At 36.2% G+C, this 25,020-nt stretch overlaps 3 protein-coding genes and 1 pseudogene across 9 annotated transcripts in view; 1 reads left to right on the top strand and 3 right to left on the bottom strand.

Moving 5' to 3' along the window:
* The window catches only part of LMLN (leishmanolysin like peptidase), a 56,212-nt gene extending 40,050 nt beyond the window's left edge, over positions 1-16,162 (bottom strand). The window contains exons 1-8 of the mRNA XM_039850852.1: positions 12,870-16,162; positions 10,919-11,016; positions 10,211-10,241; positions 9,247-9,329; positions 8,627-8,744; positions 7,586-7,764; positions 3,687-3,792; positions 834-928 (exon numbers count right to left, since the gene is read on the bottom strand). Of these exons, the coding sequence (XP_039706786.1) occupies positions 834-928; positions 3,687-3,792; positions 7,586-7,764; positions 8,627-8,744; positions 9,247-9,329; positions 10,211-10,241; positions 10,919-11,016; positions 12,870-13,130 (971 nt within the window). The 5' untranslated portion in view covers positions 13,131-16,162. The remainder of the gene's footprint in view (positions 1-833; positions 929-3,686; positions 3,793-7,585; positions 7,765-8,626; positions 8,745-9,246; positions 9,330-10,210; positions 10,242-10,918; positions 11,017-12,869) is intronic.
* Positions 6,799-6,918, bottom strand: LOC120593064 (uncharacterized; annotated as a pseudogene).
* Positions 16,163-16,323: 161 nt separating the features above from the next.
* On the bottom strand, positions 16,324-19,852 carry RPL35A (ribosomal protein L35a). 3 transcript variants are annotated; one of them, XM_039850850.1, is made up of 5 exons: positions 19,740-19,852; positions 19,004-19,048; positions 18,638-18,790; positions 17,205-17,349; positions 16,324-16,380 (listed from the first exon to the last, which is right to left on the bottom strand). In XM_039850850.1, the coding sequence occupies exons 2-5, from the start codon at positions 19,012-19,014 to the stop codon at positions 16,357-16,359; spliced, it is 333 nt and encodes a 110-aa protein (XP_039706784.1). In that variant the 5' UTR covers positions 19,015-19,048; positions 19,740-19,852; the 3' UTR covers positions 16,324-16,356. The 3 variants fall into 3 exon arrangements, with proteins under 3 accessions (XP_039706784.1, XP_039706782.1, XP_039706783.1); XM_039850848.1 differs by lacking the exon at positions 16,324-16,380 and adding an exon at positions 16,635-16,712; XM_039850849.1 differs by lacking the exon at positions 16,324-16,380 and adding an exon at positions 16,635-16,712 and having other exon boundaries at positions 19,695-19,768.
* Positions 19,853-19,875: 23 nt separating this feature from the next.
* The window catches only part of DRC9 (dynein regulatory complex subunit 9), a 43,941-nt gene continuing 38,796 nt past the window's right edge, over positions 19,876-25,020 (top strand). Inside the window, exons 1-4 of one of the 5 annotated variants that reach the window (XM_039850839.1) lie at positions 19,954-20,150; positions 22,664-22,777; positions 24,414-24,473; positions 24,589-24,659. In XM_039850839.1, the coding sequence (XP_039706773.1) occupies positions 24,622-24,659 (38 nt within the window). In that variant the 5' untranslated portion in view covers positions 19,954-20,150; positions 22,664-22,777; positions 24,414-24,473; positions 24,589-24,621. Of the gene's footprint in view, positions 20,151-22,663; positions 22,778-24,390; positions 24,474-24,588; positions 24,660-25,020 lie in introns of all 5 variants that reach the window. The other 4 variants (XM_039850838.1, XM_039850837.1, XM_039850840.1 and 1 more) reach the window with 4 other exon arrangements.

Below are 25,020 nucleotides of genomic sequence, written 5' to 3'. Positions count from 1 at the left end.
TTAACAGCAGCCCCTCAAAAAAACCACTAAGCTGTCTTTTATTGTTGCCTGTTTTTAAATTCCATACAAAATGGACTATTTGACTTCTTTTGCTCAACATTATATCTGTGATATTCATACATGTTATTGTATGCAGCAACAGTGTACTTTTAGTGCTTTGGAGTTTTCAATTATAGGAATATATCACAATTTATTTATCCATTCTACTATTAATGGACCTTTGGGTAGTTTCCATTTTGGGGGTATTAATAACAAAACTGCCATGAACATTCTTACATGTCTTTTTGTGAGCATGTGCTCTTAGTTTAAAGATGTACTTTTATATGAATGCATGCAAATGGTTACAGTTCTATGGCTGATATTCCATATAAAATTCTTGATAATTTTTTAGTGTTTCTTGATATTACTTCAGGCTCTGAATCCCTAGATCACAGCTAATATTCAGTGTTAAATACCCCCTTTACATGTAAATATTTCCATGTACAGAGGCAATAATTATTAATAAACCAAAATATAACCAACCCTCATTTTCCCATGGCCTGACTAGTCTGTAAAGTGATACAAGCTACAATATAGCAGAAAAGAGCCCTGCTCAGCAAGGAGAGTTCCGGCTCTTTGGACTGCCACTTAAGCTTTTTGCAACTCAATTGCTTCACCTGTAAAATGAAAAGTGAAACTAAATGACCTCTTATACCCTATCTTGTTTTAATAGCTACAATTTTCTTAGGCTAGCCATAAAGCCACTGTTATTTATAGCACCTAACATGCAATGATTCCCAGATTCTAGTATTAGCACCTTCCTAAAAGAGAACAAAAACAAAAATAACAAATACCTATAATTAAAAGGCGGGAGACCATCTGCAAACCTTGAAGTTAGAGGATTTCCATCTTTATCATGGTAGAATGCAAACAGCCCAGCAGAAAAACCCTACAAGAAAAAGTTCAAAATGTTAAAGTGAAAAATATCAATTCTGATTATAGACATAACATGCTGCTATCAAAAGAGAACACTGATATAACCACATAGAAGCACTACATCAGTACTTCCATAGAAACTTCTCATATTAGAATTGGACAATAAAGTGTTCCATATTTATGAATTTTAAATTCCAATTACTTGAGGTTATTTTAAATGAGGAAACCAAAAGTAATGATGAAGATACTCTTTAGTAGTAGTATGGACAATGCATTTATTTGTTTAAGAATGTGTTTATCACAGTTGATCTTCACATAAACTTTCTAAACTCTATAACTGTATCCAGGGAATGCTACTCTTGAGAACAATTAACAATACAGTTTAGAGTAAGGGAGCTGAGTGATCAAGTGTGAGCCTAAGAGCACTCATAAAAATTCAGTCTTTGATCCCAAAGTCCACATTTAATATATGTCTACATTTAAAAAAAAGGAGTGTAAATGTGTGCATGTGTGCATGTGTGTGTGTACATATAAGAAAAAGGAACTGAAAACATATATATCAAAACATTAGATATGGTTCTTTTGCTAGTAAGGTAATGTATAAAATCATCCATATTCCTAAAATAATTTTACAATGCAAATTTGTATGTTTATAATTACATTTTAAGAAGTCTTCAATTTTAATGAGATAATGTATACCTCACATAAAGGTATTCAAGTTTTCATTCTCTATCCCTCCCCTCCAAAGAAAGAAGAGAAAATGGACAAAAAAAGGTGACATTTGGTATATCCTATTTCATTACTAAGATTTCTTTCCTTGCTTTCTTTCCTAATCTAATAACTAAAACGAAGCACTTTTATAACTACTTTTTAATGTATGTTTTATACATTGAGACTGTTATAGCTTATATTCAAATAACTAACAATCATAACTGACCACTTAATCAATTTCATTGGCAAATTTCTTTGCTTACATAACTGGTCTCTGTGTCATTCAAGGCTTGCCAAAATGATTAATGGAATTCCGATTAGTCTTTTATTCCTATATTTCTTCTTCTTTTTTTAATCTCTGAAGATACAAAAGACACTTAGTGAACTCAGCTAAGAAAATCTCAATAGTTTTTAATATACAAATTGCTGAAACTATATAAAGTTTAAAATAGTATGATTTGCCTCATCCTTTATAATATTCTAAATGCATATTTTTTCAACCTGAATAACTAGAAAATTTCTAAGAAGAATTATCTCAGGATTATCTAGTATTCAAAGTACCATGGATGACTGTAGTTAATAGCTATATTTAACTTCCATTTTTAAAAGAACTCAAATTTACAAAAAAGTACTAAAATTCTAATAGAAACTTATGTATCTTCAAGAGGACTTAAGATGTTAGTTTTGCCATATTTCCTACAGATTTTTTTAAAAGAAATAAAACACTACAGAATAAATCCTGCTGACACTTCATTACCTAACCCTTTCTCCTTCCTCTGTTCCCAGAGGTAACCACTACCTCGAAGTCGATGTACATAACTCTCACACATGCTGTTACGTTCAGTGGTGTCCTGCTTTGAGATTTGATTGCTAAAGTGTGAATACCTTCTCATACATTTCTTGGTCAACTGGATTCTTTTATTATATGAACTGTCTATTCATAATTTATCTCATGTTTGAGACCTCTGCATTCATGTTCACTATGAAGCAGACTTAAAACCTGTCGTTCTTCTCTGGTTCTCATCAAGTATCCACAGATTTTAGAGTTTAAAGCTTAAAATGTTAATTAGAGTGATGACTATCTTTCACCAAATTTAGCAGGTTCAGCTTACTTTAATAAAAGGAAAATAGATGATTCATTTAAGAATCTCTTTACTTGAAAGATATACGTGCTATCCGATTATCCTACAGTTTCACCGAATTATTCAATGTATTTGCTGATTTAAAGACCAAGCCTTGCATTTCAAGCTCATACATTAAGGCTCACTACAAAAAACTAATAAATAATACCCACTAATTTTATTATACCTTACTATGTATGGCACAGTGCTAAGCTTTTTGTATATTGTCTTATTTAATCTTCAAGAAAAAAAATCCATTGTAGTATGTACTATCTTCATTTTACAGATGAAACTGAGGCTTACAAAGGCTAAGTAATTTGCACAAGATCCCAAAGACTATTAGTGGTAGAGTTAAGAAGAATCACTCCTAGATCTGTGTGATCTAGTACCTCTTAATTTTACTGCCATCTACTTTCTAAATATACGAATAGCAACAACAGAACATTTCCTAGGCTCTTAGGCAACTTTAATTCCCTAGACATACAGTAAAAGTTCGCTATTTTGGATGAATTAGGGAAATGGAAAAAGTTGTGAATCAGTTAGTATATATAAACTTAGAAAGCCTAAATACACCAAGAAGATTTTTAGAAATGAGATCGCTGAAGGTGATAAGATCTATAATTAGTATATCGGTTGTCATTTTAGAGAAAAGTAAATTTTTCTAAATTACTAAGTCTTTTTCTGAAGAAACGTAATTATTTTCTCAAAAATCTTATTTGCCTAATGGATTTACTTTTTTAATTATTCTTAGTAGAATAACTCAACCTAGCCACTATGCTAATCATTATAAATTTTCTATTGGCAGAGGCCTAACCAACTAGGTTTTATAGAACATGAATCTAATAATCTATGTAATCTTAAAATTTAATATATACATCAAAATGAGAATACAATAAACAGAAAATCGAGGCATGAAGAACAGTTAACAGTAAAATTTACCAGGGCATGAATAATCTCATGTTTCACTGTGGACAGCATCCCAATAAACTCCTGAGGCTGGGTAGAGATCATATTTGGACACAGGTTAGCATATCCTGCTACTGGCCTGTTAAAATAGACATTGAATTTTTTATTATATTCCAGAACAATATGTATTATGGTATTTACTAACCTATACCTTTCTATTAAAAACTACCCAAGGTCAGAAAAATCTTTGCTAAGTATTAAATGTCATTTAATTATACTTTAGCATGAATTTTTAAAATGTCAATATATATCAAAAAAAGGAATGAACTGAAAAGTTCAAATTCTAATGCTATTTTACCTTCAAAATCCACATCTGACTTCAGCATTTTACTATATTTACAAGCACAGGGACAGACAAGTAGTAAGGGAATCCAGATATATGACAGGACAATAAGCAAGTCATTCAGGTTGCTGAAAATTGTTGAACCTTCTTATCTCCATCTTGCTGTTCCCCTTCTCCCGCCTCAACACTGCCCTTATTCACATAAAGATCTTTATCATCCCACTACCTTCTTTTATATTATATACTTTCTAGAATCTACAGAATTTTCCATCTCCTTCTGCACCCAGAATCTGAGCTGACTCTAATAAAATATGGAACAATGTCAGCACTGCTGGAAAGGTTTCCTTGCGACTCTTCCCAATTTATACTCGACTTTATGGCATTTAACAGCGGCCCCTCAAAAAAACCACTAAGCTGTCTTTTATTGTTGCCTGTTTTTAAATTCCATACGAAATGGACTCTTTGACTTCTTTCGTTCAACATTCTATCTGTGATATTCATACATGTTATTGCATGCAGCAATAATGTACTCTGCAACCCAGAGAAATTCAGTCAGTTCTACCATGCACCTATTTGTCTTTCAAAAGCTATGGCAAACTGACAATGGTAAGGAACCCCAAGGTCCTTTCTCCCACCACTACCTTAATGTTTTACCACAGCAACATCAGAGACTAAATTGTGATTGCCTATTTACAATTAACATTTGCCTTATTTAAATAAAAACTTATAGAATACTTTCTCGATACTTGAAAACAGAATTACACTTAGAAAAAGTGTGAATTCACTTACCAAAACTCTGCCAGTGGCTTCTAAAATATAAAATGGATGTCATGTCAGGCTTAAAACCCATCAGGGACTTCCTACAGAATTTAGATTAAAAGAGCTCTGACTGTCCGATGCATTTCCCAAAGCGCTCATCCGCAAACATGGTGTTCACTGAAGTAGCTTCTAACAGCAAGAGGTACACAATGGCTTCTTCCTAACACAAGCTATTTCTCTACATCTTTATTTAGCTGAAGCCTAACGATGTTCAGGTTACAGCTAAAATTTTACTTTTTCAAAGAGGCCTTCTTTGCCCAATTGATATAAATTATGTTTCCCCCTTTGGTTCTCTTTTATGTTACAGCACTCTATTTTCGGGTTTTTTTTTTTTATAAAGTATTTACCACATTTTTGAAGCACCTATTCATTTGTAAATATATTTAACTAATACCTTTCTCTGTGTAATTTATAAGTTCCGTGAGGCAGGTACACATATCTATTTTGTTCAACTAGTGTGTTGGCAACACTCGGCACTCAAATACTCATGGAATGAATTAATGCAATATGGCAGTTTTGAAGGAAAGTTCACTTCCTTCAAAAAATTAGAAAAGAACAACTGAAGAGACTGCTCTTTTTTCTGACATCAACATTCTCCTCAGAAAAAAACAAAATCTTTAGACAAGTATAAGACATATATGAGAAGCTTCATATTCACTGATTCAAAAAATATTTTTTTTTAGCTACTCATTCATATCAAATGTGAACTAAATGTTAAAGTGCTTTAAACAAACATAATAGCAATACAATGAAACTGAAATGCACCTCTACTCTATGGAGTTTTCACCTCTGTGACAACTATGCTGGACTCTCTTAACAAAAGACAATTAATTAGATACTTTAGGTACTTTCAACATGTCAGGTAGATGCTGAAAGGAGATGAGCTAATCTAGACCCATCCCAACATGGGATTTTATATGCCTTTCTCCACTTCCCCAGGGAAGCCATTCTGTTCCTAATAAAATGTTCACTTTAACATGTCTTTTATATTAAAAAGTAATAATAATAAAAGCTCATTGTAAAAGGTCTATATCCAAACAGTAGAGAAATGTATAAAGAAAAAATGAAAATTTCTTGTTTTACAACCCATCCCCACTTAATGCCACTATCAAAGGGAATCGCTATCAACAATTTGGGTTGCTTTATTTTTAGGGTGACCAGTCCTTGCGGTTTGCCCAAGACTGAGGGGTTTCCCAGGATATGAGATTTTCAGTGCTCAAACAAGGGTAGTCCTGGGTAAATTGGGATGATTAGTAATACTAATTATTTCTTTTTCCTCAGCACATTCAAGTACATAGATAGATTTTTAAAACAATTATGGAATCATATACACTGTTTTACAATGTTCTTTTGACACTCAATAGTATAATCAAAATGAGATTGGGTGTGTGCATGAATGTATGATCTATGCGGTTTAGTTCAAATTAAGATAAAGAACCATGATTTTGCAGCACTACTATTAGGAAGGTATATTTCTCAAAGTCATCTACTTTAAGAAAGTATCTCATTTTATCAAGTAATTTATCATTCATTTAGCATTTCCTTGATATCAAGACACCCTTAACTATAAACTATCACAAATTTAATAACTGTTTCTCAGGAAAAAAGGAATACTCTAAATAAATATATATCTTCTTTTTACTAAAAAATATTAGATACATATCTATAAAACATATAGCACTTTTAGTCATACACTCAATATCTGACTCTAAGCATTTTCGACATTCAAAAGCTAAAGATTTTTTAATCAATTTCATATATCAACAATTACATAATATCATAATAACAGGCTGTTTTTCATAATCCATGATACTGTTTTTTGACCTCTTCACTACCTTCAGTATTGACAGTATAATTCTGAAGCACATACTGGTATTTCCTTTGTATGACTACTTGGTTCAACAATCAATTTTTTTCCCCTTAAATGAATTAAATATCAATAAAAGTGAAACAGCTCTTTATTTTTATTATTTTATTTTTTTTAGCCTACGGCACCTAGTAGTCCTAGGTGGTCTCCCATCCAAGTACTAACCAGGCCCGACCCTGCTTTAGTTTCTGAAATCAGATGAAATCGGGCATGTTCAGGGTGGCATGGCCATAGACAAAACAGCTCTTTAAAGTCAGCAAGTCTTTTGACAGAGAAATGAATGTTCAGGACCTCAGCAATGGTCCTAACGCACACATGAATTGGTCACATTAACTCTTCTAGTTTTAAGAATGTTACATACAATCTATTCTACTGTCTTTAATTGATTTGTCTGGAGTATAACAGGCTATCTTCTACATATATAATAACTTCATTTTAAGGCTACTTCACTGGAAAAATTTTTTCGAAATAAAAAAATCTTTCTGTAAATAAAAAAAAGACTTTAAATTTTTAAGCGATAATTTAGCTAAGTGACGAACATATCAAATGATATGACAATTAGATGAACAGTTACTTTTAACATCTTACTTACAGCTTAGCACAGAAGTGCTCAAATTAAAGTTCAAATAGTTTACTCAGAGAGGTATTTACTCCCTCGAAAAATTCTCTTGACAGCAGACTTTTTCTTTGGAGTTGGTACTGATATTACCATATAGGTAACAGTCCATAATCTGACTTCCCCAACTTCCCATCTCCCCCATCCAAGTAGTGTGCCATTTTTTACTACTGGAGGCAATCTGGTAAATGCAAACTTCCTGTACTCTAAACACTTTTATATAATACAGTTTGTTTTAAGAGTTCCCATATTACTGCTTGGGAAATAAGTCTCAGGGGAAAGTTTACCTGTCCATTTTTGCTTCCTGCTGACAATAGGCTGCATAAGAGATTATGTTTTCATGGCTACACCTCTCTGTGGCCAAGGCACCAACATAAAGAACGAAGTCGGCATCCCGGACTCCCTCTTGGTCTGGCACACCCACCGCTCCACAGGGCCACTTACCCCCACGGCAGACCCTGCATTGCTGCACCCATGATGGGCAACAGAAAATCAGACGAGATAAGGTTAGCTGTGGGGACTTTTAATTTATAGTGAATCCAAACTCTTAATACGTATAATTTTTTATTTATTATCTCTCAACTTTTATAAGAATCCACATCTCCTTTTACTCATTTCCTGTCTCTAATTTTGAATTTTACTAAAATTTCTATTTATGTAAAATGATCATAAATCTTTTTTGGATTATAATTCATTTTTTAACAGGAGGGAGGTGCTTAAATATCTTTCCAAGTCAATACATACAGATCTACTTCATTCTTTAACAGCTGCATAGTATTCCATTATATGGTTATACCATAATTTAAGTAACACTAATACAAGCATTTTATAGTTTTGCAAAGAATATCCTTGAGCATACATTACACAGTTATAAGCATTTTTATGGAATACATTTCTAGGTTTGGATAAAGCATAGATTTTAAGAGACAATGTCAAGTTGTCCTTCAAAAATACTGAGGTATATACCTGCTAAAAGATGTTTTGGAGAATAAAGTTCTAAGCTGAAATGATTCAGCAGCCTTAGAGACAAATTGAAAAAAGAAAGAGTACACACAACATCTCTATTATTTTTACAACTATGTGTGGCTCTGCAATTATCTCAAAATAAAAAGTTCAATTAAAAAAATTAAAACAAAAGAAAGAAAATATCATTAAATTCATTTTAAAACCAATGAAGAATAAAATCAGCACACCTAACTGATTACTTTTGGTAGAAGAATGAAGCTTTTGAATGTAAGTCTGTAAAAACTTCTTGGTGACACAGATTCAAAATTTCCCATGAGTTTATCTTAAAGAATAAAAACATTGCTAAGAGCAGGCTGAATTACCTGGAGATGCTCTTCAGGCACTATAATTGGGCCACATTTTGTACGCTCTGCACATTCCCCGGTACAGTATCTATGGGGATCATTTTCTTTCCGCAGGTATTGGTTTGTTGCACATTGTCTTCAGTTCATTTGCGCATCCAAGTTTAATTACAAAAAGAAAGCAAGAAAAAAAGAAAGAAAGAAAGAAAGACTAGTTCACAACAGTCACAGACATTGTAAAAACTAGTAGCTCCTAAACAAGTTCACTAATAATTACTGTTTTAGTTAGAAAATTGGACTAAGAAAGAATTTTTGTTCCATGGGAAATCCTCCTGATCTGGATTTTCAAATATTTCATAAAGCCAACACTATAGACAATCAAAGGAGGGAGAGAGGGGAGGTAGGAAACAGGGAACAACTATACTCTAGGAAAAAATCCAGTAGATTATCTCATAATGGAAAATCAGGGAGTGATTACCAGGCAGGTGCTTTTATATTCTCTTAAATACCTTGCACTTTGGTCTCTAAGAAAAAGCATAATAAAATATGCTAGTAAATTTCCTAATTTGCCGTACTGATAGAATGGAGAGGGTAGAGTACTAAATGACTCAAGAACATGATTTGTGTTTAAGGTAACATACCTGCTAAGTAAGATAGTGCCAGCAGGTCTACGAACCTGAAAAGTCTTCTCTAAATAAGAAATAGCTTGTGGAAAAAGTTTGTTCTAAATAAAAGATGAAAAAGAAAACCAATCAAAATTATAGTCAATATATTTAAAACGAGTAAGCACAGCCTATTAATGACTGAGGAGAAAAAAGGGAAAAGCCTTATAATTCTAGAACATAGTACTAGTTAGTCAAAGATTGTGTGACAAGGAGTAGGGGAGAGAATAAGTCTAGGAGCAAAAGAATTCCCTCATTTTCTAGTTGACTTAGGGGAAAGAATACTAGATAGAAACTCCCTTCCCAATCTCTACTTATGTTAGAAAACATGAAACTCAATGATTAATCTAAATTATTTCAAATCTGAGACTGATTTAGCTGATTCCAACATTAAGATAGTTTATGTTAAAGAAACTTTTGGTTAGAAGATTTACTTTAACATCACTTATTTCTGTGGCCCCCTAATGAACTGGCTTAATGTTTATGTGACTTCGTAACAGTTTAAAAAAAAACTGATGAGGTTAGCACTTCTATAATTTTGGCATATCATACTATCAAGTCAACTAAGCTTCAGTAAAATAAGCACTTCCGCCATGAGAATAATGTTCTCAAAGTATTTCAAAAATCACTTTTACCCTATCCTCAGCATGCTCTGTTCTCCCAAAACTTAAGAGAACAAATAAGATGATGAAAAGACTGATTTAATATGAAATTATAAAATGAGAAGACTAATTTAATATCAAATATGGACAAAGTTTTGGTGCATGCAGCACAAGAACACCTTTGGTGAAAATGATAAATACATTTATCAATTCACTACCAACACCTTTTATTTAGTAATCCACAAAAGAGTTATGCATATATTTTTCTTTACTGACGTAGAATTTACATACAAAACAATGCACCCATTTTAAGTGTCAAGCCATAAGTATTTATTACATACCTTTACAAGGTATCTTTTCTCAGGGAGCAACCTGAAAATGACCACATAAAACATAAGAATTGCCATGCTGGGACAGAGCATTGTCTCATTTGTTCAGAATACACTGGCAGGAGCCCCAGGAAAGGCTTTGTGGAAGCATGGGATATCAATCTCCCAAAATCTCAATTTAACCTCAATGAACATTTGAGAGTTTACTCTGTGTCAAAGCAGAACACTAGGCATGACTGTATGTTACCTATTTATTTGGGAAGTTAAGGAAAAGAAAAGACATCAACTACTCTTAATGGCTCTTCATAAACTACTATAGATTCATAATTGATGGTTTTTGGACCCCTCTTACACTTAATAAAAAATTAGACTATGTCATCTCTCTGGTTAATAATTTTGTAAATGTTTTTATTATTGTATATATTAGCACGTCCTCTTATTTTTCTTTCAAGTACTTATTAAGCGGTGCCTTCCAGGTCGGTTACTGACCACACCCAAGCAGATTCACATTTGTTCTGTTCAAATTATTCATGATGTATAGATTTTAATCATATCCTATTGTCATCATCTTTTCATACTAAAAAGAATTCTTAGCTTAATTCCATCTTGAAGGTGTACTGGCACCTAGTTCCATCTATGGTATTTCAGGTAACAGATAAAAATATCTTTAATAGTTTGATTCCTAATAAAAAAAAGATAACAAAATAATGAGGTACTTACTCTTCAATACTTTTATCATAAACAGTCTTGATTCTTAAATGCTCATCAACATCTCTCTTTACAACATGATTTGCCTTAAGATGAACTTTATTTATGACCTGAAAAAAATAGATTTGAAATTTTAAAAAAAGATGTAGACATTAGGCAATGGAGGGCCTAACTCAAAATTAATAAACTAAATTTCAAGTGTAATACCCATAAAAAATAAAAGAACTAATAAATGCAGAGATAGTTCATGTACATGGATAGGAAGACTAAATATTACCAAGCTGTTAGTTTTTCCCGACTTGATCTATAGATTCAATGCAATCTCAATCAAAATCTCAGCAAGTTATATCATGAATATAAACCAACTGATTCTAAAATGTATATAGAGAGGCAAAAGACCCAGAATAGCCAACACGATATTGAAGAACAAAGCTGAACAGTGGGTGGAAGTTTCACAGTTTTCAGCTCTTATAAAAAGAACAATAGTGATATCCAAAAAAGAGGGGCTGCCTCTAGAGATAATTTCCATATCCATAGGAATGTTCAAAATAAGTTAGAGAGCTGTACAGTGGCAACAACCACTAGAAGAAAAGGTCCCCTCCGGCACAGATTTTACAGGTCTCTGAACTACGTTCTCTTATTTTAATCTAAATTGAAAGCATGAAGTGCTGAGCTTTGTGGGAATGTTATTTAAAAAAGAATTCATCACAGGGGTGGGGTAACTGGGGATATGCTGTTTAAGGGTACAAATTTGCAAACAGTAGGTAAATAAGTACTGGAGAGCTAATGCACAGCATAAAGATTATAGACAACAATGTGTATTATAAACGTACAAGTTACTAAGAGACCAAAAAAATTCAGCCAAACTGCAGTGTCATGATAAAAACTGTAATACCACTACAAATACCAAACTGGCACATAGGGTTATGAACAGTAAGTATGCATAGAAATTTTTGGAAATTACCACAAAAATGTGTGGTCTTAGATTTCTGGGCTGAACTGAAAATTTCTAGGCTAATATCTCTTGATAAAGGAGATAAATTGTAAAACCAATCACAACATGCAGCCCTGTCCCAGATACAGTGTCTCCTTTCCTCAAATAGTGATTGTTGTGGGCCCTCTGAGCTAAGTATTGTGGAAGAATCAAAGTATAAGCCACCAACTTTATCCTAAGGAACCTTACAATTTAACTACAATGACAAGACATGCCTGAAAACTAATCCTGCATCACATACCGGTAGTTGGTTAAGGGCCAGAAGAGAGTACAGATAAATCGTACTATGAAATGGAAAGAACATTTTGCTGGGATGGTTTCAGCTGGCTGTCCTAAGGTTAAGAAACTTAAACTGAGACGGAAAAAATTTAGACAGGGAGAAAAATGGAGTGGGAAGGAGGCAGACACTTTCGGGGAGAAGAATAGCGTAAATCAAGCAATGTGATGAGGTAACTTGAAAACTGAATCTTGTGTCCACAGAACCAACATCCCTCTAACGCCTTTGGTTCTATCATTCCGTTCCAAATCTTTAGATCAGTGGTTCCTAAAGTGTGGTCCTTGGACAAGTAGTATCACCAACGTTCTGGGAACTTGAACTGCAAATTCTGGGGACCCATCCCAGACCTAAAGAGTGAGAAAGTGTGGGAGTGGGGCAGCAATCTGTGTTTTAATAAGTCCTTCAGGTGATTCGGATGCATTCTCAAATTTGAAAACCACTACTCTAGGGCTACCTGCTACGCACAACCCTCCGCACACGAAAGTAATGATAGTTATGAGTGCCTAACTCAGCCACTTTGCTGGGTGCAGGAACGGAGATGATAGCAGGTCCCAGCCCTCTAAGCGTTCATTCACTGGCCCAATTTCGCTTTCTCCTCCGGTACACTTTGTTCCAATCACTATTCTCTATGCTATTGCTTTCCGTATTACTTTACCCTCACAGGGCCCGCTCTCGCCCTTTCGCCGCCCTACCTCAGTGTCAGAGGGGACGTGGTGCCGGCAGGGAGGAGAACTGCCCAAGGAGACAGGAATAGATGTAGCGCTTGCCCGGAAACCGCTCAACAGGAGTAAAACGCCTCGAACCCATAAAGAACAGCTCCAGTGCCACCGGCTTGGGCGCGGGCCTAAACCCGAGGAACCCGTTCCTCCACCCCACTCAGGCGCCATCTTTATGCCGAGCGTCGTTACCATGGAGTACGTGACGCCTCCGCGCCCGGCGCCAGTCCCGCCCATCGCCTCTCAAGTAGGGTGGAAGGGCCAGACAGCGAAAAGATGTTTTTCCATTGGATAGCGTCACCTGCAAGAACTTCACCGCGGAACATGAGACGTACATCGCGCCTAATTGCTCAAAGCCAGCCAATAAATGCTGATTGGCAGGCGGCCCTGGTGAGTTGAGCTGTTGACTGTAACGGGGTTGTGGTATGTGGGTGTTTTAGAGGCAGTTTTTCACTCAATTCAGTTAGTCACAGAAAAGACATTCACCCAATAGGTGACAAGTAGCTTAAACAGCTGCCGAACTTTTTATGGTACAGCCTTCTGTAAATAAGGTGAATGGAATTTTCATTTTTTCTTCAGTCACTAATTTTAGGTCCATTCTTAAAGTTATTTCCTATAAAATCAACGGTGGGTCCTTTACTATTTAACCCCATCCCTTATTTAAAAACCAAGAATAGCAACTGTATTAACTCAGATTACATGTATCCTTGCCATTAAGGAAACTCTACCTTCAAAACTGAGCAGTGAGGAACTACCAAAAAAAATTGGAAATAGGGACAAATCTCCGTGGCCCAAGAAACAAAGAATTAAAACTAGGAACTGGAAGCACTTAGCTGGAAGTCATTCAACAGGAATTGGATATTCCAAGTACTATATAGGAACCGTAGGAGTAGGAAAAAAATAGAAAATCCCCAAGAATTTATATTTCATTGGCAAAGATCATGTACTCAAATACACAGGGGTGGGACATTTTGTAAGTAGACTCATAAGACAATGTGTCCATCATCCCACAACTGGTGGAAGTTGGGATTCCAAACTAAATTTTCTTTCAGAACATGTGCTCTTTCCACAAGACCACAAAGAAATTATAGACTGTGACCAGTCATCTTTAAGTTCCTAGTTCTAACAGTAGTATGCTGTTTCAGTGGTCTAGCAGGCAAGCTGTTAGCCATTCAGTTTGTTTCCATGAAACATGGGACTCATCCAATGATAACTTTGGCTTAAGGTCTACTTTTGTAGTGAGCAAACCTCTTAGGGCAGCAACAAAGCATTATGTAGCCTTTCATTTACAAGAGCTGCATTACATCAGCTGAAAAGGATTAATTTGCATGCAAGTCTCCTTTATTACTGCATTTACCCATTATCCTAAGGATTCTCAGCTTTCTTCCCTGCTTTGCTCCAAAGCCCATTTGTTTACTCACCATTGCTCTATCATCTATTCACTCACAATGAAGACACATTCACTCAACTCTTCTAAAGCTGAACGGCATTGAGATTTTTCTCTCCTTTACATAACTAATCCAGACCCGAATACCCATCTGCCTTCCTGGACATGTTCACAGCGGAGTTCCTTAAACTCATCAACACCCCTCCCCACAAAACACCTCATGGTTCCCCAGCTTTGCAAATGCACAATTACCTGCCCAGCAACCAAAGCTGGGAACATGAAAACTCCTCCCCACTTGGTTTTAGTGTTTATGTAGTCTGTTTCAGTGCTTAAAAATCTGTTAAGACTGCAAACCCTACCTGGTTTTCCTGTCTATGCTGGGTTGCCACTAGTTCTAAAATAAATCTGGTCAACCCTGACAATCAAATTGACACTCTATTACATACAATAATCTAAAATCCATTGTACGGCACACAAGACTGTATCTTAGTTTTCTACTTTACAATTATCTTCAGTAGGTTTTAAGTCATATTGCATAACCCAGTTCAATGGTTCCTCAAAGGCCTTTCGCTTTCACATAAAACCTTTGTGCCATTTCCTTTTTCCGAAATGCATCCCAAGCATTACCCCCTACCCCTGACCACCCCGAGCACTGACACCTGTCACAACGAAATAGGTAATTTTAGTTTATATTGACCATTTGAGGGGTAAACTCTCACTGGAGTAGGTCTGAAATTGGTATTTCCTGCTCTTGCCCCCAGATGTTCCAAGTTGTTTTCTTATGGCTCTAATAACCAAATTCTGTGGCCATGAAGTTCAGTTAAAACTGAAGAGCCTAACTGACTAATGGCCCTCAAGCTGCTTCTCTTCACCATCCACCTTGTTTGCCTTGAGGCCACATGTTCCAAAGGCTGCTAGTAGCCAGGATCCTGGCATACAAAAACAAGCCTATGTCTGTGAAACATGGGACTCTTCCAAGTGCAACTTTGGCTTGAGGACCACCACTGGTCTACACAAATCGTAGAACTGCCATGTGCTAGCAGTACCCAATCTTTTCCCACATCCTCTCCTTCAAAGGTCCTCACACTCCAATACATTTTTAGCATGCTAATAGTTTCTTAGTATCTGCTTAAGGAACCCAAATAAAAGATTGTAAAAATGGCTATTTTGCAAACTCCCAGTTTCCTATTTCAATGGAATGTCCAGATTTAATAAAAGGACTAGCTGCTACTGCATCAATATACAACAGACCGCAAACTGATGCCTTGGTCAAACTTTTTTCCTACACATTGAGATTTCCACAGCTCTGCTTAATTTCCTTTCTATTATGCTAAAATATCTCAATCCTACACTTAGACATTAAAACATGGAGCCAAGGAAAGCTACATTGCCCAGGCTACTATATGCCAAGATCCCTTTTTCTGTGTCATTGACATTTTTGACTTACACATTTTTCCAAGTGTTATATATTGGAATGCTTTGTCTAGTCACAAAATCTCAAGGTTATGTCATTCCTGCCCATTCAACAAGCTGCCAAATGCCATCAATATAATCTCAGATGTCTCACAACTACCATTTTAAGTTACATTTCCCAACCAATCTATCGTGATAATTTTCTTTCACTGACTCTCAATCTAAATGAAGAATGTAACATATAATAAACTGCAGCACCAAAGTTGAAATAAACTGTTAGGGGAAGTTATAGATCCATTTTGATGTGCAAACCTATAAGAGTGTCATGGTATATATCTGTACTTCCTAGCATATGCTGTGTCTTCATTTGTCCAAAAGCCTATCAGAAGATAGGTTTAAGAGCTCCATCATTATAAACTTTCCAAGGTACTCCTTTCCACTGTCCTTAACCAAGGTTTATTTGTCTCTCTCCCTTTAAGATACTCACATCCAATCCTACTGTCTAAATCTCTGTAATCATTACATATAGCCCTCTGACTTCTTTGCGTACTCTCAAAATGCTGGTAACCACCACCATTTAAGCACACAAGTGAATTTAGGGCAAAGTGATTTTAAAGCCATTTAAAAAAATACAAGAGAACAAATCCACTTTATTTACTAAATTCAAATCCGTGACGGGTACAGCATCTGCGGGGGGGGAAAAAAACATGTCATTAGATGCATGTTACATACAAATTTACAAATGTTACTGAATACCTCAATATAAATAAATCTCCCTCTCCCATTAACTCAACTCTGAAAGGCATCCAATGATGACACATCCAGGTGAGGAGGGAACCAAGCCCTCGGTTGCTAAATGAACATACTTTGAAAGAACCAATCTGAGAGCACTGAAAGTCCACTTAATTTTGCTTCTTCTAATGAGTGAAAAACTTCTGATGAGAAACCTCAACTGCTCAGCAGGGCTCAAAAGTACCCCGTGACCCGAAGACTGTGGCCATGTCTATTAAAAATGGATCCTAAAGAAAACAAGAGCTATTTTAGAAAATCACAGGGTCTGGAGTAGAAAATTGGCCAAAGTCCTGGGACCTAAAACCATGAACATCGGTTTTCTTCTACAAAATAAGGCTAATAACACCTATTCTAATAAGATTGTTGTAACGAAAAGACGGGAAAATAGTTAAGAATTATGCCAGTGTATGAATTGTTATTTTCTAGCAAGTACTACAGTGCCCAAAATATATCTTTGTCAGAAAATTATTCATTTAAATACAATTTACACCCCACTCTTGGCCACTTTAGCAAAATCTGAAATCTATGAACAATCCATTCGAACATTTTGCCTTTGCTTTCCTTCTGATGTTCCGTAATACATTTACACAATACCCACTAATTCCACAGTATAATCTACTGATGACATTTTATAATCACAACAGTTCTTAAGAGGTCAAAGCCCAATGCCTTGAACTTAGTTTGACTCAAAAGGGTGTCATACTGCTAATTGTACTTACTACACGGATTCTGTGTCCAATGGCTTTAGCAGGAAGGTTGCTTCGGAATTTGGCACGAACCATGCCACTGTTTCCATGAGCACGAGTTACCTTTCCCCAAATTACCCTGGTTTTGTTTGGTTTGCCACCAGGAGTCACCGTGTTGCTGATTTTAAAAGAGAATAAAAGAAGCATGAGAACCCAGGCAACTAGTATAGTGTAGTATAAATTTCAAGTGACATCTAGACTAGTGGCTCTCAACCCTAGTTAACCACTTAAGTCACCTGAGAAATTAAAAAAAAAAAAGGCTAGGGCATCATTCATTCAAATACTCGAAAATCTACTATATGCCACCTCTATAAATTTTCATTTTTGGCAATTTTATAAAATAGAGCAGCTTACAAAATATACATCCCTTTCAGAGGACAACAAAGTAAATAGCCTTCAGTTATACATAAGCAAAATATATAGAATGTCAGATGGTAACAGCTGTAATATTGGGGGGTGGGGAAGCAAAAGGGGACAAGAAGTTTGAGAATACTTGTGTGTCTACAATTTTAAATAGCCAGAGAAGGCCTCATTGAGAAAGTAACACTTGAACAAGGACTGGAATGTAAGGGAACAGCCTGTTAAAAACCTGAGCAGGCTGTGTCACTGGCTTATAGAAATGCGGAAGATACCAAGGGGTGAATCCTAGCTGGTTTAAAAGTAGAAATAGAGTCCTGACTGCATGGAGTCTTTAATGACTTTGGCTTTCACTAATGAGATGAGGATCAGTTGTTGTCTGACTTGTAATTTTAAAGGACGCTGGTTGCAGAAGGAAAGGATAAAGATGAAAGCATGTCCCCAGAAATTTTAATTTGCCCATTATGGGTTTAAGAACCCAGAATTAAGAACCAATGCTCTAGAGACGTAATACCTTTAAGCATGTATATAAAACATAATTTCAAGGCATCAACAAAATGAATTAATTAAGGTACATTAAAAGTACTCTATAATCTACAGCCATGCTACCCTGAACAAGTCCTATCCTGTCTGATCTCGGAAGCTAAGCAGGTTCCGGCCTGGTTAGTACTTGGACAGGAGACCACCTAGGAAGACCAGGTGCTGTAGGCGTAAAAAATTAAAAAAAAATAAATAAAAAAATAAGGAATTGTAGGTTGATAAGGTCCTTGCAATCTGTCAGGTCAACCAAAGGTTGCCTCGCCTAAAAAAAAAAAAAAAAAAAAAGTACTCCTTCCTTGAAACAATTAACAGCTATAATAAGTGCAGAAAATATCTAAATCCAATACCACCCACAAAACTAACATCCTCCTATAACCTGCCAACAAGTTCTATAAAGTCACAAAGTTAGAAGTCGTAACAGTTCCAATTACTTTACCAACATCTTTTATTCCTCCTTGAATAGGAGACAAATCTCAAATAAAAATTCAAAAAGCATATTATAAACTTACTTCTTTGCCTTGTACACGTAAGCACATCTCTTGCCTAGATAAAACTCAGTCTCATCTCGAGCATAAACGCCTTCAATTTTAAGAAGAGCAGTGTGTTCCCTCTGGTTCCGGAGACCCCGCTTATAGCCAGCAAAAATGGCCTTGGACCATAGCCTAAGACACACAAATACATATTAACCATAAACTGTTACAAGATTTTGTTTAACTTCAATAAACGACCAGTATAATTTGACTTGTAATGACCCCCCCCACCCAAAAATTATCTATAGCAAACATTTGATTTTTTCCCAAGTTTTAAGCTCACATTTGGGTTTTTGCCAAAATAAAAAACTACAAGTAAAAATCAATTATATTAAAAACACATACCTTCCTGACATATTTGTTGTTTTAGAAGTCCTGTTCTCAGCAGGCCTTAAAACACACACAAAAAAAATCAGTTTAAAATTTTGCAACGCACCTTTCCCACCTAGTCCCCTCTGGTTTCTTAAGCCTAATAGTCAAATTCCTTTTTGATAGGCATTTCACATTAACAGTACAGGAAAACGTAATTATGCTTTAACATTTAAATGAAGCGGAGTCTGGGCAAGACATCCCAAACTCAGAAAATGCCTGATAGCTACGCAAACTCCAAAATGAAACGTAAGTGGTAAGACTCTAAATAACCCCTAGAAACACCAAAAAAAGTCTTAAGAAAAAATGCCATATCAGTAGAAATAAAGACCAGGGAAGCACTGAAAAAAAAAAAAAAATCTTAAGCAATGAATGAGAAAGCTCAGGTGACCTTAAACAAGCAAAGCCAGGTCTGAAGGGGGAGCAGATGTAAAGGAGCCCCTGCCTCGAAAAAGTAAATGCAAACGAAGTGCAACTATTTCACTATTACAGCCCAAGAAGCAACTGAATACGGGGGCACCCGTTCTCCGGACGTCAGGGGACCAGCACCATCGGTTCCACATCTCCTCCATCCTGCCCTCCCTGTTGTTGGAATCCATAGAAATCAATGAATGGCAGGGACTCCGAGCCGCAGCAATGCCTCGCACAGATGTATGGTCGAACTCACCCACGGTTTTCGTCCCCAAAGTTCAGCAGCAAGAGACTCACTCACCTCCAAAAGCTCCAAGATGGCGGAAAAAGGAAGACGAGGCCCTGCCGCGTGGCCTTGTGGGATTATTACCTCTCCGCCCCGCCCCCAGTTTAGCTATCTTCCGCTACCGCCAAAAAAGCCTCAGAAATCGTCTTCTGACTGAAATAAGCCACATTCAAGAGCACACTTACAATTCTTTCCCTAAATTCTTTCATCCTTGTAAGCTACAACATGTATTTTTTTTTAACAGAAAAAGGCAAAGTGGTAGCCAGCTAAAAGAGGAGACGCAAAGGTCCACCAAAGCTGCGCGTTGCCATAGAAACACCTTAGCTTGGTTCCTGCGAATTCGGGTGCTGAAGGTGGAAAAAGTGAAAAGCGAGACTGGAGGACATCCCCCGCTTCGGATAACCCAGATTTGACTTGCCAGCATAGGTATCTTCCCCTCTTACCACACAGGAGTAGGGACGAACGGTGACTCGGATCCTAGCCTGGACGAGAAAGGCTGGGAGCACAAAGGCAGGACTAACTCTTACTTGTCTTTACCTTCCCCTACCCTTTCACCTTTCCGCTTCTGTCCTTTATCACTTTGTAGAAATGACTGAAGTTCTTACCTCCATCCTTTGTTTTGATGCCGAGAGTAAAGAGAACTGCCCTGAAAAGGTTTTATTCCGTTTTAAAGAGTACTAGGCAAACCGTCTGGGTGCCCACCGCCGTATCCACATGAAATAGGTCTTCAGTTTACTTGTAGGCTAGCATGAAATAGGTTAATAGACATTAGAGATTTACATTCCCTAATTATTGCATATTTATTTGGGTTACCTTATGGATTCATTCATTTATTCAACAAATAGTTTATTGAATGACTTCCATATACCAGGCTTTGTTCTTGGCTCAGAAGACACTGCAGTAAACAAAACAACAGAAATCTCTGCCCCCATAGAGTTTACATCCTACGAGTAAGACAATAAGCAGGTAAAATATATGGCATATTAGAAACTGATATGAGAAAAATTAAGCAGGGAGGAGTGTAAAGGAGGCTTTTACTCTGAGATGGGACGCCATTTGAGAGTTGTATACATAGGAGTTACTCAATCTGACTTCCGTTTTGACAGGGTCACAGTGTTGAGACTGAAGGGAAACAAGGGGACCAATAGGGAGATCATTGTAATGATTCTGATGAGCTATTATGGCATGTAGACAGAGATAATGAGTACTGGAATTCTGAATATATTTTAAGTGTAACGCTGACAGGATTTGCTGATGGATAAAGAATAAGAAAGAAAAGGATGACTCCAAAGTTTTAGGAAATAGATGTATATAAATCATATTTAAAATCAGATCATCTCATAAATACACCATGATAGTTTATATACGTTTATAGCCTACTCTCCCCATCCAAATTTCTTTGTTCCACAAACATACTAGAAATGTCACTATTAGAAAATGTACCAGCTATCCCACTATTAAATGTACTAGAAATCCAAATATAACTACTCCTGGGAGGAATAACCCATTGTGAGTTTTATTTCTTTGTTCATTCATTCTACAAATACTTATTGAGCATGGTGTCTGAAACTTAAGATACAGTAGTGAGCATCATTGTCATGGTTCCTGATCTCAAGGAACTTGCCTAGTGGGGGAAACTTACATAAACATTACAAATTGTGAAGAGAGCTCTATAGGAAAGTAATTGTGCAATGACCGCTTGAACAGAAGAATCCTGATCCAGCCTGATGAGTCAGAGTAAGTGTCACTTGCAGAAATGTCATTTAAAGCATTTTCTAACTGCAGGTGATGACCCATTAGTAGATCATGATTATAATACTTTTTAAAGCAAAATATGATAGAATCGAAAATATCAGAGTGTATCACATGTGTTACAGGTAAATTGTTAAATAAAACTTTTTAACTTTTATTAGCATTTATTTTATTTATATTTAGTCCTAGGCTATAAGTTTTTGTTCCATCAATTTCTTCTGGAATATCTTTTTCTTCTGTGCAATCTCCTCTTCTGGTTTAGGAATAATCTGCTCTTTTTTAATGAGGATCATCTCAATTTGACAGGGAGAGCCCATAAGTTCTGTAAGGTCTGTGCCACATCTTGGGAGCTTCATTCACCTGAATAGGCTCAATGACCAGAGAATCTACATTTAAACCTTTAAGTTTAGCTTTATTCTCTGCATTTTTGCATGTGCAGCAAAAATTCACTCTTTTTGTGCCACCAACACTACATCCAGCCCATCTGTTTGGCCTGGGCACACCTACCAACTCTACCATTGTATTGACAGAATGGCACACATTGCTTCTGTAAAGTGACAGCCTTCAAACACTTGGTGGCTTTTCAGATATGCATACCCTTGAAGGCCTGGGCAATTTCATAAGTGTTCTTAAAGTGAACACGAAGATTTGAACCTCTTGATTTGCATGATTTTGTGGGGTTTCTGGGTCAAGTGAATAGTGAACCATTTTCAGTGGTCAGCTCAGACTGCTTACGGGAAGAGCTATTTTATGAAAACTTTGTTTTAGTTATTTGTATATACATATTATATATTGTATATTAGTTATTTGCATACACACACACACACATACATACTATATATAAAAATATATGCATGTCATAGTAGGTAATTGTTTCAGTCAGTTTTTCCCTGGAAAGATACAGTTGGCAGAGTTGAGAATTTAATAAGGAGTCTGCTTACAAAGGTATAGGCAAGAGTGAAACTATATGCAGTCCCCAGTAACATGGGGAAAAAGGTACCTGAGCCCCTAAGAAAGAGCACTATGGAGAGAATTGCCTGACAGGACTCATGACCTTTAAGAGAGAAACATAGCCAATCAGTGGTGATATGGCAGGAAGGGAGCTGGGGGAATAAATAGCTAACCTCACAATCCTACATTTTAGCTCTCTTTTGGAATCTCCTATTAATGCACTCCATATGGATCAGTCTCTCAGGGCAAAGAAATTGGTGGAGATTGGATCTAGAGGGGCAAATGGCAGATACCTAGCAAAATGCCACTGATTTAAGCTGCAACCTGATGGATCAGTAGGACTTTACAAGGTAAGGAAGTGAGGGGAAGAGTTCAAATTGAAAGAATAGCATATGCAAAGATCCTAAATTGGAAGGGAGCATGATTCCATATGTCAATTTTGACCAAGAACCGCAAGGCAAACAAAAACTATTTGGAGGTCTTTTTTAGGAATTGCAGTCCAAGAGACAAATTTGGGTAGAAACCCCAACTGTGTTTTGAAGGGGAGAGAAGGGGACAGTGTTTGTAAAGACAGAAAAAGGGAGCTTCAAAGGGGATTGATTACATAAGTTGCTCTGAAAGAGCCTTGATTGGTGCTAGCAAGCAGACTTACACTATACTATACATGATTAATTGCTTATGTCTTTTGCCGGGTGAAATTTTTATTTTCTTTTCAGAGAGGTTCAGTGATGCCGAGCTAGTTCCAGGAACTGTATCAGGATGGAGCTGTTTGCTTTAGCCTAGCTCAAAACTTCATTTTCACATAAATTAGCTCAGCTTCCCAGAGGCCTCCCAGCTCCCTTTTAGATTGCTCTCTTGACAACCAACTCCATTTTGTTTTCTTTTATATTGAAGAACTAGAAGATGCCATGAGAGCAAGAAAAAGGCAGTGCCAGAGGGATCTGGAGAGGAACAGAGGGGACCAGATCATGCATGTCTTATGGGCAAAGTTAAGAATCCTAAGGCAATAGGAAACCATCAAAAGGTTCTAAGGAGAGACGTGATCAGATTTTCCATTTTAAAAGATCAGTCTTTCATTTAAAAATGATCACTTTTATTTCGGAGGCCATTAGAGTATTTCAAGCAAGAAGCAACAGCTAGGTCCAGCATGATATTAAGGGGTTATAGAAATATAAGGTAAAACCCACAGGACTTGGTGATGGTTTATATTGGGGAATGCTGATGTAGAAATGAAGAAGGAAGCAGGTTTCTAGCATTGAGGAATGAGAAACGAGAACAGCACAAAAGCGCTGGATACTACATAAGCCCTTTCTTCCCTATGGGAAGCACATTGACCTATGCCCTAAGCCAAAAGATGAAAAAATAAACAACACAACAAAAGAACAAAATCTTAACACCATGCCACTTCCTCCTAAGACTGACCTTGTACCAGAAAATTTGGCTAGTTTGAAGTATGTTTTTTTTTTTTTCAGTTTACATAAAGGTTCTGTTTTATATGTTTGAATTTTTGCATATGAGATTTTTGTTGTGAGACATATTTGTATCACCCTTCTCAGGATCACTGTATGGTGAACAAAATCACACTGGAAACTTACCATTCACTATTCAATCAGTATATAGCAAAATTCTCCATAGAGAATTTAAAGCTCTTTGAAGCAGAAAGGACTTGGGTTTACTGAGGAGAGAGAACATCTTGACAGCAGCATTAAATTGATTTTCTGGATAAATGCAATTTTTCTAAGTGTAATATCAAGTGTTCTAAGTACAGGTAGAATAAATTCTATTATCTGACAGATTAGGGAAATGGAGCGATCTAATTAAATATTTTACTAAGAATAACAGAAAAGTAAATCTATTATATAGAGATTACCAATTAAAAATCAGAGTGCAATAAAAATATGAAAACAATGTTGGATATTAATTTACCTTAAGAAAAGACCCATACATGGCATTTTTCTGCCAGTAATTAAGCTGGTGACATTATAGACCCGCACCACATGATGATGCTTCCAGCTCTAGGACTTCTCTAATAAGCAAAAAGAAGGGGTAAGTTACAGTTCTTGTAATTCTTTAATTTTCTTTGATTGAAAAGACATAGAAATAATTTCGATGTCATTCAACACTCCCTTAAGCTAATCTCAAAGTTTTCTTCCCATTTTAGGTGACTGCATTTTTGTGAGATTATAAATGTACCATGGAAGTTAACAATAGTACCTCAAGAAGAATGGAAGAGTATGTTCAAATTTTTAACTTATTAAAAATTTGTGTGTGTATTTAAACTACCCCTTTTATTAAATTTCTGTGTATTATTTATCTATTTCTGTGTAATAAATTATCCCAAAACTTAGCAACTTAAAATATAAACATTTATTATTTTACACAGTTTCTGTATGGTCATGGCTTGGGGTCTCTCATAAGGTTGAAGTTGACCAGAGCTGGCTTCCCATGGAGTGAGAGACATGAGAGAGTAAGGGAGAACTTGCAATGCCATTTATTACCTAGCCTTGAACCAACAATATCCTTTTAGTTACATGGATTAGTCAGTCTTGTTCAATGTAGGGGAGACTATGATAGGGCATGAAGGTGAGAATCA

The sequence above is a fragment of the Pteropus medius genome, unplaced genomic scaffold (genome assembly GCF_902729225.1).
Source record: "Pteropus medius unplaced genomic scaffold, Ma_sr-lr_union100, whole genome shotgun sequence".
NCBI classification, from domain to species: domain Eukaryota; kingdom Metazoa; phylum Chordata; class Mammalia; order Chiroptera; family Pteropodidae; genus Pteropus; species Pteropus medius.
This window is presented reverse-complemented; position numbering and strand designations above follow the sequence as displayed.